Consider the following 15,301-nt stretch of genomic DNA (forward strand, 5'->3'; position numbering starts at 1 on the left):
GAAGAAAGACGAGCGGATGAAGGAGGGAGGAAGACGAGGGGATGAAGAGGAGAGGATGAAGAGGAGGGGATGAAGAGGAGGGAGAAAGACGAGGGGATGAAGAGGAGAGGATGAAGAGGAGAGGATGAAGAGGAGGGGATGAAGAGGAGGGAGAAAGACGAGGGGATGAAGATGAGGATGAAGAGGAAGAGTAGATAATTACTACTTCCTGTGTGTAGAGAATTGCTACTTCCTGTGTGTAGAGGGAATTGCTACTTCCTGTGTGTAGAGAGAATTGCTACTTCCTGTGTGTAGAGGGAATTACTACTTCCTGTGTGTAGAGAATTACTACTTCCTGTGTGTAGAGAGAATTGCTACTTCCTGTGTGTAGAGAGAATTGCTACTTCCTGTGTGTAGAGGGAATTACTACTTCCTGTGTGTAGAGAATTACTACTTCCTGTGTGTAGAGAGAATTGCTACTTCCTGTGTGTAGAGAGAATTACTACTTCCTGTGTGTAGAGGGAATTACTACTTCCTGTGTGTAGAGAATTACTACTTCCTGTGTGTAGAGGGAATTACTACTTCCTGTGTGTAGAGAATTACTACTTCCTGTGTGTAGAGGGAATTACTACTTCCTGTGTGTAGAGGGAATTACTACTTCCTGTGTGTAGAGAGAATTACTACTTCCTGTGTGTAGAGGGAATTACTACTTCCTGTGTGTAGAGAGAATTACTGCTTCCTGTGTGTAGAGAGAATTACTGCTTCCTGTGTGTAGAGAGAATTACTGCTTCCTGTGTGTAGAGAGAATTACTACTTCCTGTGTGTAGAGAGAATTACTACTTCCTGTGTGTAGAGGGAATTACTGCTTCCTGTGTGTAGAGGGAATTACTACTTCCTGTGTGTAGAGAGAATTACTGCTTCCTGTGTGTAGAGAGAATTACTGCTTCCTGTGTGTAGAGGGAATTACTACTTCCTGTGTGTAGAGAATTACTGCTTCCTGTGTGTAGAGGGAATTACTACTTCCTGTGTGTAGAGAGAATTACTGCTTCCTGTGTGTAGAGAGAATTACTACTTCCTGTGTGTAGAGAGAATTACTGCTTCCTGTGTGTAGAGAGAATTACTGCTTCCTGTGTGTAGAGAGAATTACTACTTCCTGTGTGTAGAGGGAATTACTACTTCCTGTGTGTAGAGGGAATTACTACTTCCTGTGTGTAGAGGGAATTACTGCTTCCTGTGTGTAGAGAGAATTACTACTTCCTGTGTGTAGAGAGAATTACTACTTCCTGTGTGTAGAGAGAATTACTGCTTCCTGTGTGTAGAGAGAATTACTACTTCCTGTGTGTAGAGAGAATTACTACTTCCTGTGTGTAGAGAGAATTACTACTTCCTGTGTGTAGAGAGAATTACTACTTCCTGTGTGTAGAGAGAATTACTACTTCCTGTGTGTAGAGGGAATTACTACTTCCTGTGTGTAGAGGGAATTACTACTTCCTGTGTGTAGAGGGAATTACTGCTTCCTGTGTGTAGAGAGAATTACTACTTCCTGTGTGTAGAGAGAATTACTACTTCCTGTGTGTAGAGAGAATTACTGCTTCCTGTGTGTAGAGAGAATTACTACTTCCTGTGTGTAGAGAGAATTACTACTTCCTGTGTGTAGAGGGAATTACTACTTCCTGTGTGTAGAGGGAATTACTACTTCCTGTGTGTAGAGAGAATTACTACTTCCTGTGTGTAGAGAGAATTACTACTTCCTGTGTGTAGAGGGAATTACTACTTCCTGTGTGTAGAGGGAATTACTTCCTGTGTGTAGAGGGAATTACTACTTCCTGTGTGTAGAGAGAATTGCTACTTCCTGTGTGTAGAGAGAATTACTGCTTCCTGTGTGTAGAGAGAATTACTGCTTCCTGTGTGTAGAGGGAATTACTTCCTGTGTGTAGAGAGAATTACTGCTTCCTGTGTGTAGAGAGAATTACTACTTCCTGTGTGTAGAGAGAATTGCTACTTCCTGTGTGTAGAGAATTACTGCTTCCTGTGTGTAGAGAGAATTACTGCTTCCTGTGTGTAGAGGGAATTACTACTTCCTGTGTGTAGAGAGAATTACTACTTCCTGTGTAGAGGGAATTACTACTTCCTGTGTGTAGAGAGAATTACTACTTCCTGTGTAGAGGGAATTACTACTTCCTGTGTGTAGAGGGAATTACTGCTTCCTGTGTGTAGAGGGAATTACTGCTTCCTGTGTGTAGAGAGAATTACTACTTCCTGTGTGTAGAGAGAATTACTACTTCCTGTGTGTAGAGAGAATTACTACTTCCTGTGTAGAGGGAATTACTACTTCCTGTGTGTAGAGGGAATTACTGCTTCCTGTGTGTAGAGGGAATTACTACTTCCTGTGTGTAGAGAGAATTGCTACTTCCTGTGTAGAGAGAATTACTACTTCCTGTGTAGAGAGAATTGCTACTTCCTGTGTAGAGAGAATTACTGCTTCCTGTGTGTAGAGAGAATTGCTACTTCCTGTGTGTAGAGGGAATTACTACTTCCTGTGTGTAGAGAGAATTACTGCTTCCTGTGTGTAGAGAGAATTGCTACTTCCTGTGTGTAGAGGGAATTACTGCTTCCTGTGTGTAGAGGGAATTACTACTTCCTGTGTGTAGAGGGAATTACTACTTCCTGTGTGTAGAGAGAATTACTACTTCCTGTGTGTAGAGAGAATTACTACTTCCTGTGTGTAGAGAGAATTACTACTTCCTGTGTGTAGAGGGAATTACTACTTCCTGTGTGTAGAGGGAATTACTACTTCCTGTGTGTAGAGAATTACTACTTCCTGTGTGTAGAGAGAATTACTACTTCCTGTGTGTAGAGAGAATTACTACTTCCTGTGTGTAGAGGGAATTACTTCCTGTGTGTAGAGGGAATTACTACTTCCTGTGTGTAGAGGGAATTACTACTTCCTGTGTGTAGAGGGAATTACTACTTCCTGTGTGTAGAGAGAATTACTACTTCCTGTGTGTAGAGGGAATTACTTCCTGTGTGTAGAGGGAATTACTACTTCCTGTGTGTAGAGAGAATTACTACTTCCTGTGTGTAGAGGGAATTACTACTTCCTGTGTGTAGAGAATTACTACTTCCTGTGTGTAGAGAGAATTACTACTTCCTGTGTGTAGAGAGAATTACTACTTCCTGTGTGTAGAGGGAATTACTTCCTGTGTGTAGAGGGAATTACTACTTCCTGTGTGTAGAGGGAATTACTGCTTCCTGTGTGTAGAGGGAATTACTACTTCCTGTGTGTAGAGGGAATTACTACTTCCTGTGTGTAGAGAGAATTACTACTTCCTGTGTGTAGAGAGAATTACTACTTCCTGTGTGTAGAGAATTACTACTTCCTGTGTGTAGAGGGAATTACTACTTCCTGTGTGTAGAGAGAATTACTACTTCCTGTGTGTAGAGAGAATTACTACTTCCTGTGTGTAGAGGGAATTACTACTTCCTGTGTGTAGAGGGAATTACTACTTCCTGTGTGTAGAGAATTACTACTTCCTGTGTGTAGAGAGAATTACTACTTCCTGTGTGTAGAGAGAATTACTACTTCCTGTGTGTAGAGGGAATTACTTCCTGTGTGTAGAGGGAATTACTACTTACTGTGTGTAGAGGGAATTACTACTTACTGTGTGTAGAGGGAATTACTACTTCCTGTGTGTAGAGAGAATTACTACTTCCTGTGTGTAGAGGGAATTACTACTTCCTGTGTGTAGAGGGAATTACTACTTCCTGTGTGTAGAGAGAATTACTACTTCCTGTGTGTAGAGGGAATTACTACTTCCTGTGTGTAGAGAGAATTACTACTTCCTGTGTGTAGAGAGAATTACTACTTCCTGTGTGTAGAGAGAATTACTACTTCCTGTGTGTAGAGGGAATTACTTCCTGTGTGTAGAGGGAATTACTACTTCCTGTGTGTAGAGAGAATTACTACTTCCTGTGTGTAGAGGGAATTACTGCTTCCTGTGTGTAGAGGGAATTACTACTTCCTGTGTGTAGAGAATTACTACTTCCTGTGTGTAGAGAGAATTACTACTTCCTGTGTGTAGAGAGAATTACTACTTCCTGTGTGTAGAGAGAATTACTGCTTCCTGTGTGTAGAGGGAATTACTACTTCCTGTGTGTAGAGGGAATTACTACTTCCTGTGTGTAGAGAATTACTACTTCCTGTGTGTAGAGAGAATTACTACTTCCTGTGTGTAGAGAGAATTACTACTTCCTGTGTGTAGAGAGAATTACTACTTCCTGTGTGTAGAGGGAATTACTACTTCCTGTGTGTAGAGAGAATTACTACTTCCTGTGTGTAGAGGGAATTACTGCTTCCTGTGTGTAGAGGGAATTACTGCTTCCTGTGTGTAGAGGGAATTACTACTTCCTGTGTGTATAGGGAATTACTACTTCCTGTGTGTAGAGGGAATTACTACTTCCTGTGTGTAGAGAGAATTACTACTTCCTGTGTGTAGAGAGAATTACTACTTCCTGTGTGTAGAGAATTACTACTTCCTGTGTGTAGAGGGAATTACTACTTCCTGTGTGTAGAGAGAATTACTACTTCCTGTGTGTAGAGGGAATTACTGCTTCCTGTGTGTAGAGGGAATTACTACTTCCTGTGTGTAGAGGGAATTACTACTTCCTGTGTGTAGAGAGAATTACTACTTCCTGTGTGTAGAGAATTACTACTTCCTGTGTGTAGAGGGAATTACTACTTCCTGTGTGTAGAGAGAATTACTACTTCCTGTGTGTAGAGAATTACTACTTCCTGTGTGTAGAGGGAATTACTACTTCCTGTGTGTAGAGGGAATTACTACTTCCTGTGTGTAGAGAGAATTACTACTTCCTGTGTGTAGAGGGAATTACTACTTCCTGTGTGTAGAGAATTACTACTTCCTGTGTGTAGAGAGAATTACTACTTCCTGTGTGTAGAGAGAATTACTACTTCCTGTGTGTAGAGGGAATTACTTCCTGTGTGTAGAGGGAATTACTGCTTCCTGTGTGTAGAGGGAATTACTACTTCCTGTGTGTAGAGGGAATTACTACTTCCTGTGTGTAGAGGGAATTACTACTTCCTGTGTGTAGAGAGAATTACTACTTCCTGTGTGTAGAGAGAATTACTACTTCCTGTGTGTAGAGAATTACTACTTCCTGTGTGTAGAGGGAATTACTACTTCCTGTGTGTAGAGAGAATTACTACTTCCTGTGTGTAGAGAGAATTACTACTTCCTGTGTGTAGAGGGAATTACTACTTCCTGTGTGTAGAGGGAATTACTACTTCCTGTGTGTAGAGAATTACTACTTCCTGTGTGTAGAGAGAATTACTACTTCCTGTGTGTAGAGAGAATTACTACTTCCTGTGTGTAGAGAGAATTACTACTTCCTGTGTGTAGAGGGAATTACTTCCTGTGTGTAGAGGGAATTACTACTTCCTGTGTGTAGAGGGAATTACTACTTCCTGTGTGTAGAGAGAATTACTACTTCCTGTGTGTAGAGGGAATTACTTCCTGTGTGTAGAGGGAATTACTACTTCCTGTGTGTAGAGAGAATTACTACTTCCTGTGTGTAGAGGGAATTACTTCCTGTGTGTAGAGGGAATTACTACTTCCTGTGTGTAGAGAGAATTACTACTTCCTGTGTGTAGAGGGAATTACTACTTCCTGTGTGTAGAGAATTACTACTTCCTGTGTGTAGAGAGAATTACTACTTCCTGTGTGTAGAGAGAATTACTACTTCCTGTGTGTAGAGAGAATTACTACTTCCTGTGTGTAGAGAGAATTACTGCTTCCTGTGTGTAGAGAGAATTACTACTTCCTGTGTGTAGAGAGAATTACTACTTCCTGTGTGTAGAGAGAATTACTACTTCCTGTGTGTAGAGAATTACTACTTCCTGTGTGTAGAGAGAATTACTACTTCCTGTGTGTAGAGAGAATTACTACTTCCTGTGTGTAGAGGGAATTACTACTTCCTGTGTGTAGAGGGAATTACTACTTCCTGTGTGTAGAGAGAATTACTACTTCCTGTGTGTAGAGGGAATTACTACTTCCTGTGTGTAGAGAGAATTACTACTTCCTGTGTGTAGAGAGAATTACTACTTCCTGTGTGTAGAGAGAATTACTACTTCCTGTGTGTAGAGGGAATTACTGCTTCCTGTGTGTAGAGGGAATTACTACTTCCTGTGTGTAGAGGGAATTACTACTTCCTGTGTGTAGAGGGAATTACTACTTCCTGTGTGTAGAGAGAATTACTACTTCCTGTGTGTAGAGAGAATTACTACTTCCTGTGTGTAGAGGGAATTACTACTTCCTGTGTGTAGAGGGAATTACTACTTCCTGTGTGTAGAGAGAATTACTACTTCCTGTGTGTAGAGAGAATTACTACTTCCTGTGTGTAGAGGGAATTACTACTTCCTGTGTGTAGAGGGAATTACTACTTCCTGTGTGTAGAGGGAATTACTACTTCCTGTGTGTAGAGAGAATTACTACTTCCTGTGTGTAGAGGGAATTACTACTTCCTGTGTGTAGAGGGAATTACTACTTCCTGTGTGTAGAGGGAATTACTACTTCCTGTGTGTAGAGGGAATTACTACTTCCTGTGTGTAGAGAGAATTACTACTTCCTGTGTGTAGAGGGAATTACTACTTCCTGTGTGTAGAGGGAATTACTACTTCCCAGAGATCAACCTGATCACCAGCTGCTCCTGAGGAACCCTGCAGGTTCTGGTAAACAGAATGAAGACGACATGACAGTTGGACTGAGATGGTTTATTGTGACGCTAACCTGGTGCCATACTGGTAATACACCGGAGAGACCTGGTGCCATACTGGTAGTACACCGGAGCGACCTGGTGCCATACTGGTAATACACCGGAGAGACCTGGTGCCATACTGGTAATACACCGGAGAGACCTGGTGCCATACTGGTAACACACCGGAGAGACCTGGTGCCATACTGGTAACACACCGGAGAGACCTGGTGCCATACTGGTAATACACCGGAGAGACCTGGTGCCATACTGGTAGTACACCGGAGCGACCTGGTGCCATACTGGTAATACACCGGAGAGACCTGGTGCCATACTGGTAATACACCGGAGAGACCTGGTGCCATACTGGTAATACACCGGAGAGACCTGGTGCCATACTGGTAACACACCGGAGAGACCTGGTGCCATACTGGTAGTACACCGGAGAGACCTGGTGCCATACTGGTAGTACACCGGAGAGATTCCTTGCCAAGTCCAACAGATGGACCGAAACTAAAACAGGAAAACACAGAAACACTGAGACTGAACAGATCCAAACATAAACCTCCTCATAAACTAGATCCTCTGACAACAAACGGGGGTCCTGGAGGGTCTGGGGTCTCTGGTCCACACTGGGACCTCCAGGGTCAGAGGTCAAAACCAAACCTTTCTGTCATGTCCTCCAGGTGACGTCCTGGACGGGATCTTGTCTCACATGCTGAAGTTGTCCCAGACGGAGGCCTTGGCCAGCCAGGACCCAAAGCCCTGGGCCAGCAGGTGGGCCCGCAGGATGCTCTTGGCCTCCTGGTAGGGCGTGGCCATCTTCTGCAGGGACCAGACCACGAGGAGGACCGGTCAGCAGGTCAGCAGGTCATCATACAGGTCAGCAGGTCATCATACAGGTCATCATACAGGTCAGCAGGTCATCAGCAGCAGAGGTTGCTGCTCCAGGCCGCAGTTACCTTGAGCTTCCTGTAGGTGCCGGCGGCCAGCAGGTGGTCCCTCCCACAGCCTCCGGCCAGCAGGTGGTCCCTCCCACAGCCTCCGGCCAGCAGGTGGTCCCTCCCACAGCCTCCGGCCACCAGCTTGAAGCGGTGCAGCATTGCGGCCTTGCAGAGGCGGCTGGCCAAGGCAGAGCTGCTCCTGAAGGGGGACCTGGGAGAGAACGGAGCTGGGACCAGGAGGACCAGGAGGACCAGGAGGACCAGGAAGCTTCTGGACTAACCAGAGACGGCAGGTGAAGGCTGAACCCCTCAACTTCCTGACAAACTGAAGCTGCTCCTGAACCTGCTGAGCTTTCTAGGGTCTCTGCTGGTCTCTGCTGGTCTCTGGACCTGAGCCAAGTTCATCAGAAGATTCTGGCTCCTCAGAACACACACCAAGGTCTACTGCTGCCTCCTCTACTACTCCTGTGGAGCCGCCCAGCAGCAGGGTCCTGCAGTGGAACCACAGACCTGCTGCTGGTCTGCAGCCCCTGAGAGTCCCCGTGAGACAAGCTGAAGACCCTCCTGCTGCATGGGCCTGCAGGTGTCCTGCTGTCCAGCATGGGGCTGCACTAAGACCCTCCTGCTGTCCAGCATGGGGCTGCACTAACACCCTCCTGCTGTCCAGCATGGGGCTGCACTAACACCCTCCTGCTGTCCAGCATGGGCCTGCACTAACACCCTCCTGCTGTCCAGCATGGGGCTGCACTAACACCCTCCTGCTGTCCAGCATGGGGCTGCACTAACACCCTCCTGCTGTCCAGCATGGGCCTGCACTAACACCCTCCTGCTGTCCAGCATGGGGCTGCACTAAGACCCTCCTGCTGTCCAGCAGGGGGCTGCACTAACACCCTCCTGCTGTCCAGCATGGGGCTGCACTAACACCCTCCTGCTGTCCAGCATGGGGCTGCACTAACACCCTCCTGCTGTCCAGCAGGGGGCTGCGCTAACACCCTCCTGCTGTCCAGCATGGGGCTGCGCTAACACCCTCCTGCTGTCCAGCATGGGGCTGCACTAACACCCTCCTGCTGTCCAGCATGGGCCTGCACTAACACCCTCCTGCTGTCCAGCATGGGGCTGCACTAACACCCTCCTGCTGTCCAGCATGGGCCTGCACTAACACCCTCCTGCTGTCCAGCATGGGGCTGCACTAACACCCTCCTGCTGTCCAACATGGGGCTGCACTAAGACCCTCCTGCTGTCCAGCATGGGGCTGCACTAACACCCTCCTGCTGTCCAGCATGGGGCTGCACTAACACCCTCCTGCTGTCCAGCATGGGGCTGCACTAACACCCTCCTGCTGTCCAGCATGGGGCTGCACTAAGACCCTCCTGCTGTCCAGCATGGGGCTGCACTAAGACCCTCCTGCTGTCCAGCATGGGGCTGCACTAACACCCTCCTGCTGTCCAGCATGGGGCTGCACTAACACCCTCCTGCTGTCCAGCATGGGGCTGCACTAACACCCTCCTGCTGTCCAGCATGGGGCTGCACTAACACCCTCCTGCTGTCCAGCATGGGCCTGCACTAACACCCTCCTGCTGTCCAGCATGGGGCTGCACTAAGACCCTCCTGCTGTCCAGCATGGGCCTGCACTAACACCCTCCTGCTGTCCAGCATGGGCCTGCACTAACACCCTCCTGCTGTCCAGCATGGGCCTGCACTAAGACCCTCCTGCTGTCCAGCATGGGGCTGCACTAAGACCCTCCTGCTGTCCAGCATGGGCCTGCACTAACACCCTCCTGCTGTCCAGCATGGGGCTGCACTAACACCCTCCTGCTGTCCAGCATGGGGCTGCACTACCAGCTGCAGAGCGTGAGTCTTACTTGTCGATGGTCCTCCCCTGCAGGCCGTCCACCACCTCCAGGGACAGGTCGCCCTGGACCCAGTTGATGCAGTAGGTGGGGTGGCGGCTGCCCGGGGGGCCGCTGGCGGGGGCGCTGGGCACCGGGATGATGCGAGGCCTGATCATGCAGTAGTGCAGCGGCAGCTTGGAGGTGATGCCGTCGAGGCGCCGGCTCACAGAGAACTCCAAACCACGAGTGTCGCTGCAGTTGGGATCAGCTGCAGGAGATTTCACACCGAGGGGAACAAAACAAGTACGACTTCATGGAAACAATCGCAGCTTCAACGATCCTCTCATTTCCTCAGTGTGGCGCCGCTGCAGCCTCACCACCGTGAGGAGGCGCAGCTCCATGTTATTTCTGACTCTCTTTGACTTGGAAGACTCTTCAAGCTACTTCCTGTTGCTGCTGGTCGCTTCGTCTGTCCTTTGTGACCTCGTCTTTGTCTTCCTCAACCTGGACCACAGACGTCCCATCAAAGGAGCCAAGTGACCAGCGTACTCTCTGGACGACAAGCCGAGGCTTCCCCAACTCTTTGAACTGCAGCTTTGATCCCCACCAGGCTCATTGATGTGTGTTTGCAGGTTAACGGGCTTCAAGCAGCCAGATTCTACTTCCTCATGTAGATTCCTGCTGTTTGCAGCCTCTGCTTCTCCTAAACTGTCTTTAAAAGTGACATTAGTGCTCCTGGTGAACTCGTCTTGCTGCTTCCCGTCAGGAGCACCAGGAGCTGACTGACGGCAATGATGCGTTCAGGTGCATCACGTAAACTAGAGAGCTGGAGGAATCTTCCTTCTCAGAGTCGCAATCAGCAAATAACCGATAAAATACTTTATCAACAGAGATAAAACACTTGGTGGTTATGTGTCCGTCTCTCTGTGTCTCAGTCTCTGTGTCTCAGTCTCTCTGTGTCTCTCAGTCTCTGTGTCTCAGTCTCTCTGTGTCTCAGTCTCTCTGTGTCTCAGTCTCTCTGTGTCTCAGTCTCAGTCTCTCTGTGTCTCAGTCTCTCTGTGTCTCAGTCTCTCTTTCTCTGTGTCTCAGTCTCTCTGTCTCAGTCTCTGTCTCTCTGTGTCTCTGTCTCTCTGTCTCTCAGTGTCTCTGTCTGCAGCTTCGCAGCAGGAGCACGAGGCACAACAGGAACTTCCAGCACTATGAAAGACAGATTTGTGAGAATTGATGAAAATATGATCAATCCCGTGTTCCTGAAGTGGAATTCTTGTCCTGTTCTAACGTGGACGACTGCGGTTTATCGTTAAGTGCAGCTTGCTTATATATATATATATATATATATACACACATTGTTTTGTTACACTTTGCAGGTGAGCTTAACTTCAGGTGCTCTATAGTGAGGAGAATACGGTAGTGAGTTATAGACGACACTGCCGCCTCCCCAGGCAAACAAAGGGAGGCCATTGGGCTGCAAGTCCAGAAAATCAAGGTTTCATTTTCTTTAAAAAAAATTCCCTCTGAAACCTCGTTTCCTTGAAGCAAAAGTATGAACAAGACCAACGCATGAGCATTTTATACGTATGGGGAGCGCCGTGCACTGAAGGAAACTTGGAACCTTGCTGGACTTGCCAGTGAAAATGTTGTAGACGTAGACGGGCTCGATGAAGTGGCTGAGCAGGGCGCCCTGGTAGCCCAGGACCTGCCACTGGGCCAGCTTGTCCATGGCACACATGCTGACCAGGCTGGAGTTGGACTGGTCAGCGGTGATGGAGGACACCGGGAACACCTTGAAGAGACGAGAGCATTTGAAGGGAAAGGGCTTTCACTTGTGGTGGTTAACTGCAGACAGGCGGAGACGCCTCCCTACCTTTCCCTCCACCGCCAGGTGCAGGCCCAGCTCCTGGGTGGCTTCCCAAGCAGAGAAGGAAAGTGGCTTCAAGTCCCTGAAGAGGAAAGACCGACGTGAGGAAAAGCCTGTGAAGCCTTGAGGAGCTCAGAGCTGCATGGGAAAGTTCTGGAGGTTTGTTTCAGTGTCGTGTGAAGCCAGAGGAGCTCTGAGTGCAGAGACACTACTGGTCAGTACTGGTCAGTACTGGTCAGTACTGGTCAGTACTGGTCACTACTGGTCAGTACTGGTCAGTACTGGACGCTGGCGTGAGCAGGCTTCCCTCGGGGCGTTGCTCCACTCACAGCAGGGGGTGCACTGCACCTTTTGGCAGTTGGTTGATGTAAAGGTGCAGAGTGACGTCTCTCTTCAGGCTGAGCAGGCTGCCGCCGCCGCCGCCGTTCTGCTGGAACACCGACTTCCCGCTCAGGACGGCCTCTTCACTGAAGAACATCAGCAGGTGGCGATACAGGAACCTGAACGCAGGAGCACACGATGGTCTGCAGACTGCAGCTCCAACACTCACCAAGCAACATGATGTGACAGTGTCCAAGGAAAGGAAAGTTCAGGCTGACATGAAGAGGAAGCAGGAGTGAGGATGAGGACCCACCTCATCAGAGACCTCCTGGCGGTGACCACGGCGTGGGAATCGTGCAGGAGACGTCCGTCCGCCGACGGACTTTGTCTGGCGTTGACGTTTCCAGAGCCCACGGCGATCACTTCACAGCCAGCGGCTACGGGACAGGAAACACACGAGTGCTACCAGCCGGAGCACAACACTCGGTACGGCGGCCAAACACCGACGTGTGGAGACACAACCTGCACGGAGCAGCTGCTTGCAATCAGGAGCAAGACGACTTGCCTCCTGGGGCTTTACTTCCATACATGTACAGAAAGGGTTACAGACGTTACCCCACAGAGCCGAGAGCACCCTGAGAACCTGGGGAGGTGGAGCAAGATGGTGCAGGAGGTCGGAGGTCTTTACTCCGTGGTCCTTAAGCTGAGGCCCAGTGGCATTTCCCTAGTCTGTGTCTGAACCACATCTGGAGGAACGTGGCTGCATGGCAACATGTGGCTCCAGCAAACCATGAGGCTGAACAGACGTCACTCACCAGTCTGCATGATGAAGGTGATGAAGACTCACCAGTCTCCATGATGAAGGCTGCGGTGGAGGCGGTGCAGTCGGAGAACTCTGGGTGGAGGTCCAGCAGTTTGGTGAGCTGGTCTCTCACGGCCTGAGGAACCTGCAGGTTGGCCAGAGGTTTCCTTTCTGGACAGCAAACAGCACAACGGACCAATCAGAGCACTGGTCCTGATTCCTTTCTGGACAGCAGACAGCACAACGGACCAATCAGAGCACTGGTCCTGATTCCTTTCTGGACAGCAGACAGCACAACGGACCAATCAGAGCACTGGTCCTGACCGGTGCAAGGCCTTCCTGCCTCCTGCTGCAGTTTCATCTCTTTCTTTTGATGTTGATCACGTTAAACCTCACTTATTATGGTCAAACTCTGCTCTCACACTTTGACTACATGAATATCAGCAGCTTCATTTCCTGGTCACTTTCTACCAGTGACTTCAGTGAAACTGGTCATTTAATATTTTGGACTTCACTATGGAGCCACCTTTACCAGCTGGTAGGATGAGCAGCAAATCATCCAATCTGTCCAAACAGCAACACGTTGCCATGAACAGTAGGCCGGCACAGTGCTGCTACACTAGCCTGCTGGCTGGCTGCAAACTGTGGAATGGACTTCCTGACTCATTGAGACCCGCCTCCCTTCAGGAATCCAGTCCACAGTTTGCAGCAGCAGAGCAGCAGGGAGACACTGGAGTGGTTTCAGCAGAGTAAAGTAGACGAGGCTTCATGGATCAGGAACCTCCGTGGGTTGGACCCGGTGTGGATCCTGGACCGGACGGATCCCTGCCCACGACGGCAGGTTTCTTACACATGGGGACCATCTGACGGATCTGAAACAACTTAATACTCTACGTCTGACTTCACGCTATGAAAAACATTGAACAATGAATAACTGAAGTCTACTTCTATTTCTGCAGGATTCCCGATGGAAATCCAGAATTACCATGACAGGCTGTGAAGGTCTGGGCCTGTGCTGGTCTGGACGTGGAGGCTTGATCCTGGACCGGCAGGTGAGAAGCAACACCTGCAAACAGACGAATGGAAATGAAAAGTGAAGCTGCGCAGGAGGGACACACGGGCAGCAAGGAAACCTCAGCTTCTCCACGACAAGTCACTTTTCCTTAGTGTTTAATGCTCACGCTGCTCATGAATTCACTTAATATATGGGATGGTACGATGCATCTCATCTGTGACCACTAGGTGGCGCTGAATGCTGCTGCAGTGCCACAGAAAAATCCATCACAACCAGTCTAGTGTTAAAGAGTACAGAAGAGTATTTAGGGCCACTGAGAATAATGAAAAATTAATACATTGAGGTGAAATAAATCCTGGTGCACTTTGAGAAAAGAAGTGCAGAGAGCTTGTGCAACATGCATCACAGCAGTTTAATGAAGTGGTGAAACGTGTTGGGAGCAGAGTGGCGGTCAGTGATGGTCAGTATCACTGAGGAGAGGAGAGCAGCTCTACGGAAAACAGGAAATCCACTGTAAAGTCTGATGGACAGAAGCAGGAAGCCGCCAGACATGGTCTCATGATGTCACTACTTCTGCATCCACAGGCAGACGCTGAGGGACGGACGTTTCCAGTTCGTGTTAAATAAGAAGAGCTTTTTTCTGAAAGGATGAAGTAAACAACCAAATTACTGTATTCCTCAGTGGCTCTAATACTCTTGTGTAGAAACTGTGATGAAGAAACCGAAGGCGGCGGGCGAGAAGCCGAGGAACACATGGACAGAAGGTTCTGGAAGACGCTGGATTAGGACTCTGGACAGGAAGGACCCATGTTGCACCTCAAAGTCAGGAACAATCATTGTTTGCAGCCGTAGTACAATGTAAGGTCAGAGACCCACCTGGAGCCTCCAGGCGGGGCAGCAGCTCCTGCAGGGCGAACTGGGCCGCCTGCCGCCGAGCGTCCTTCTTGGTGTTCCCGATGCCCGTCTTGTACGCCACGTCGTCGATCACCACGCAAAAGGCGAAGTACAGGCCCTGCACGTAGCCTGACAGAGGAGTCTGATGCAGTCGCTTGTCAAGGGGTAGGGCTCAATACCTGCCATTCTCCACACCACCATGAGGGGGCGCTGTACCTGGGGTGACCGTCTCCTTTAACTCCAGTCGGAACTGGAAAATGGAGGCGAGGTTATGAAGCAAGGACACGGCGTGCAGCTCTCCCTGCTTGTAGCGTCGGACCAGAACCTCGGGGGAAACCTGGGCCGGCGCAGCAGAACCTGGGAGGGGGAGACCGAGTCAAACCGGCGGCGGCTGGGAATCCAACCAGGAACCTCAAGCCCGGGAGGTGGCATTACCACGGCTGAAGGACGGAGCCTCACGTTGACACCGAGTCCAGGAAGACGCTGGAGGAGACGAGCCCCGAGCCGGATTCATCCTGCGAGCTGAGAACCACACAAACAGTCCAGTTGTTCTCTACTAGTATCACCAGGCCTCCATGTGGGGGCGCCCGGCAAGGCTGCAGCGCCTCAAACAACCAGCCTCATGTTATCACCAGGCCTCCATGTGGGGGCGCCCGGCGAGGCTGCAGCGCCTCAAACAACCAGCCTCATGTTCTCATCAGGCCTCCATGTGGGGGCGCCCGGCGAGGCTGCAGCGCCTCAAACAACCAGCCTCATGTTATCACCAGGCCTCCATGTGGGGGCGCCCGGCGAGGCTGCAGCACCTCAAACAACCAGCCTCATGTTCTCACCAGGCCTCCATGTGGGGGCGCCCGGCGAGGCTGCAGCGCCTCAAACAACCAGCCTCAT

The 15,301-nt window shown here is 49.3% G+C and overlaps 1 protein-coding gene across 1 annotated transcript; it reads right to left on the reverse strand.

The window, feature by feature from the left end:
- Positions 1-7,458: 7,458 nt before the first annotated feature.
- On the reverse strand, positions 7,459-14,927 carry adad1 (adenosine deaminase domain containing 1 (testis-specific); the record flags this gene model as incomplete). Its single annotated transcript, XM_080521273.1, has 12 exons — positions 7,459-7,572; positions 7,710-7,902; positions 9,554-9,791; positions 11,150-11,306; positions 11,388-11,463; positions 11,711-11,881; positions 12,016-12,139; positions 12,550-12,675; positions 13,490-13,570; positions 14,396-14,542; positions 14,630-14,770; positions 14,873-14,927. 12 exons carry the CDS (start codon positions 14,925-14,927, stop codon positions 7,459-7,461), a joined length of 1,623 nt encoding a protein of 540 aa, XP_080377399.1.
- Positions 14,928-15,301: the final 374 nt, after the last annotated feature.

This window comes from Blennius ocellaris (genome assembly GCF_963422515.1).
Source record: "Blennius ocellaris genome assembly, contig: SCAFFOLD_116, whole genome shotgun sequence".
NCBI classification, from domain to species: domain Eukaryota; kingdom Metazoa; phylum Chordata; class Actinopteri; order Blenniiformes; family Blenniidae; genus Blennius; species Blennius ocellaris.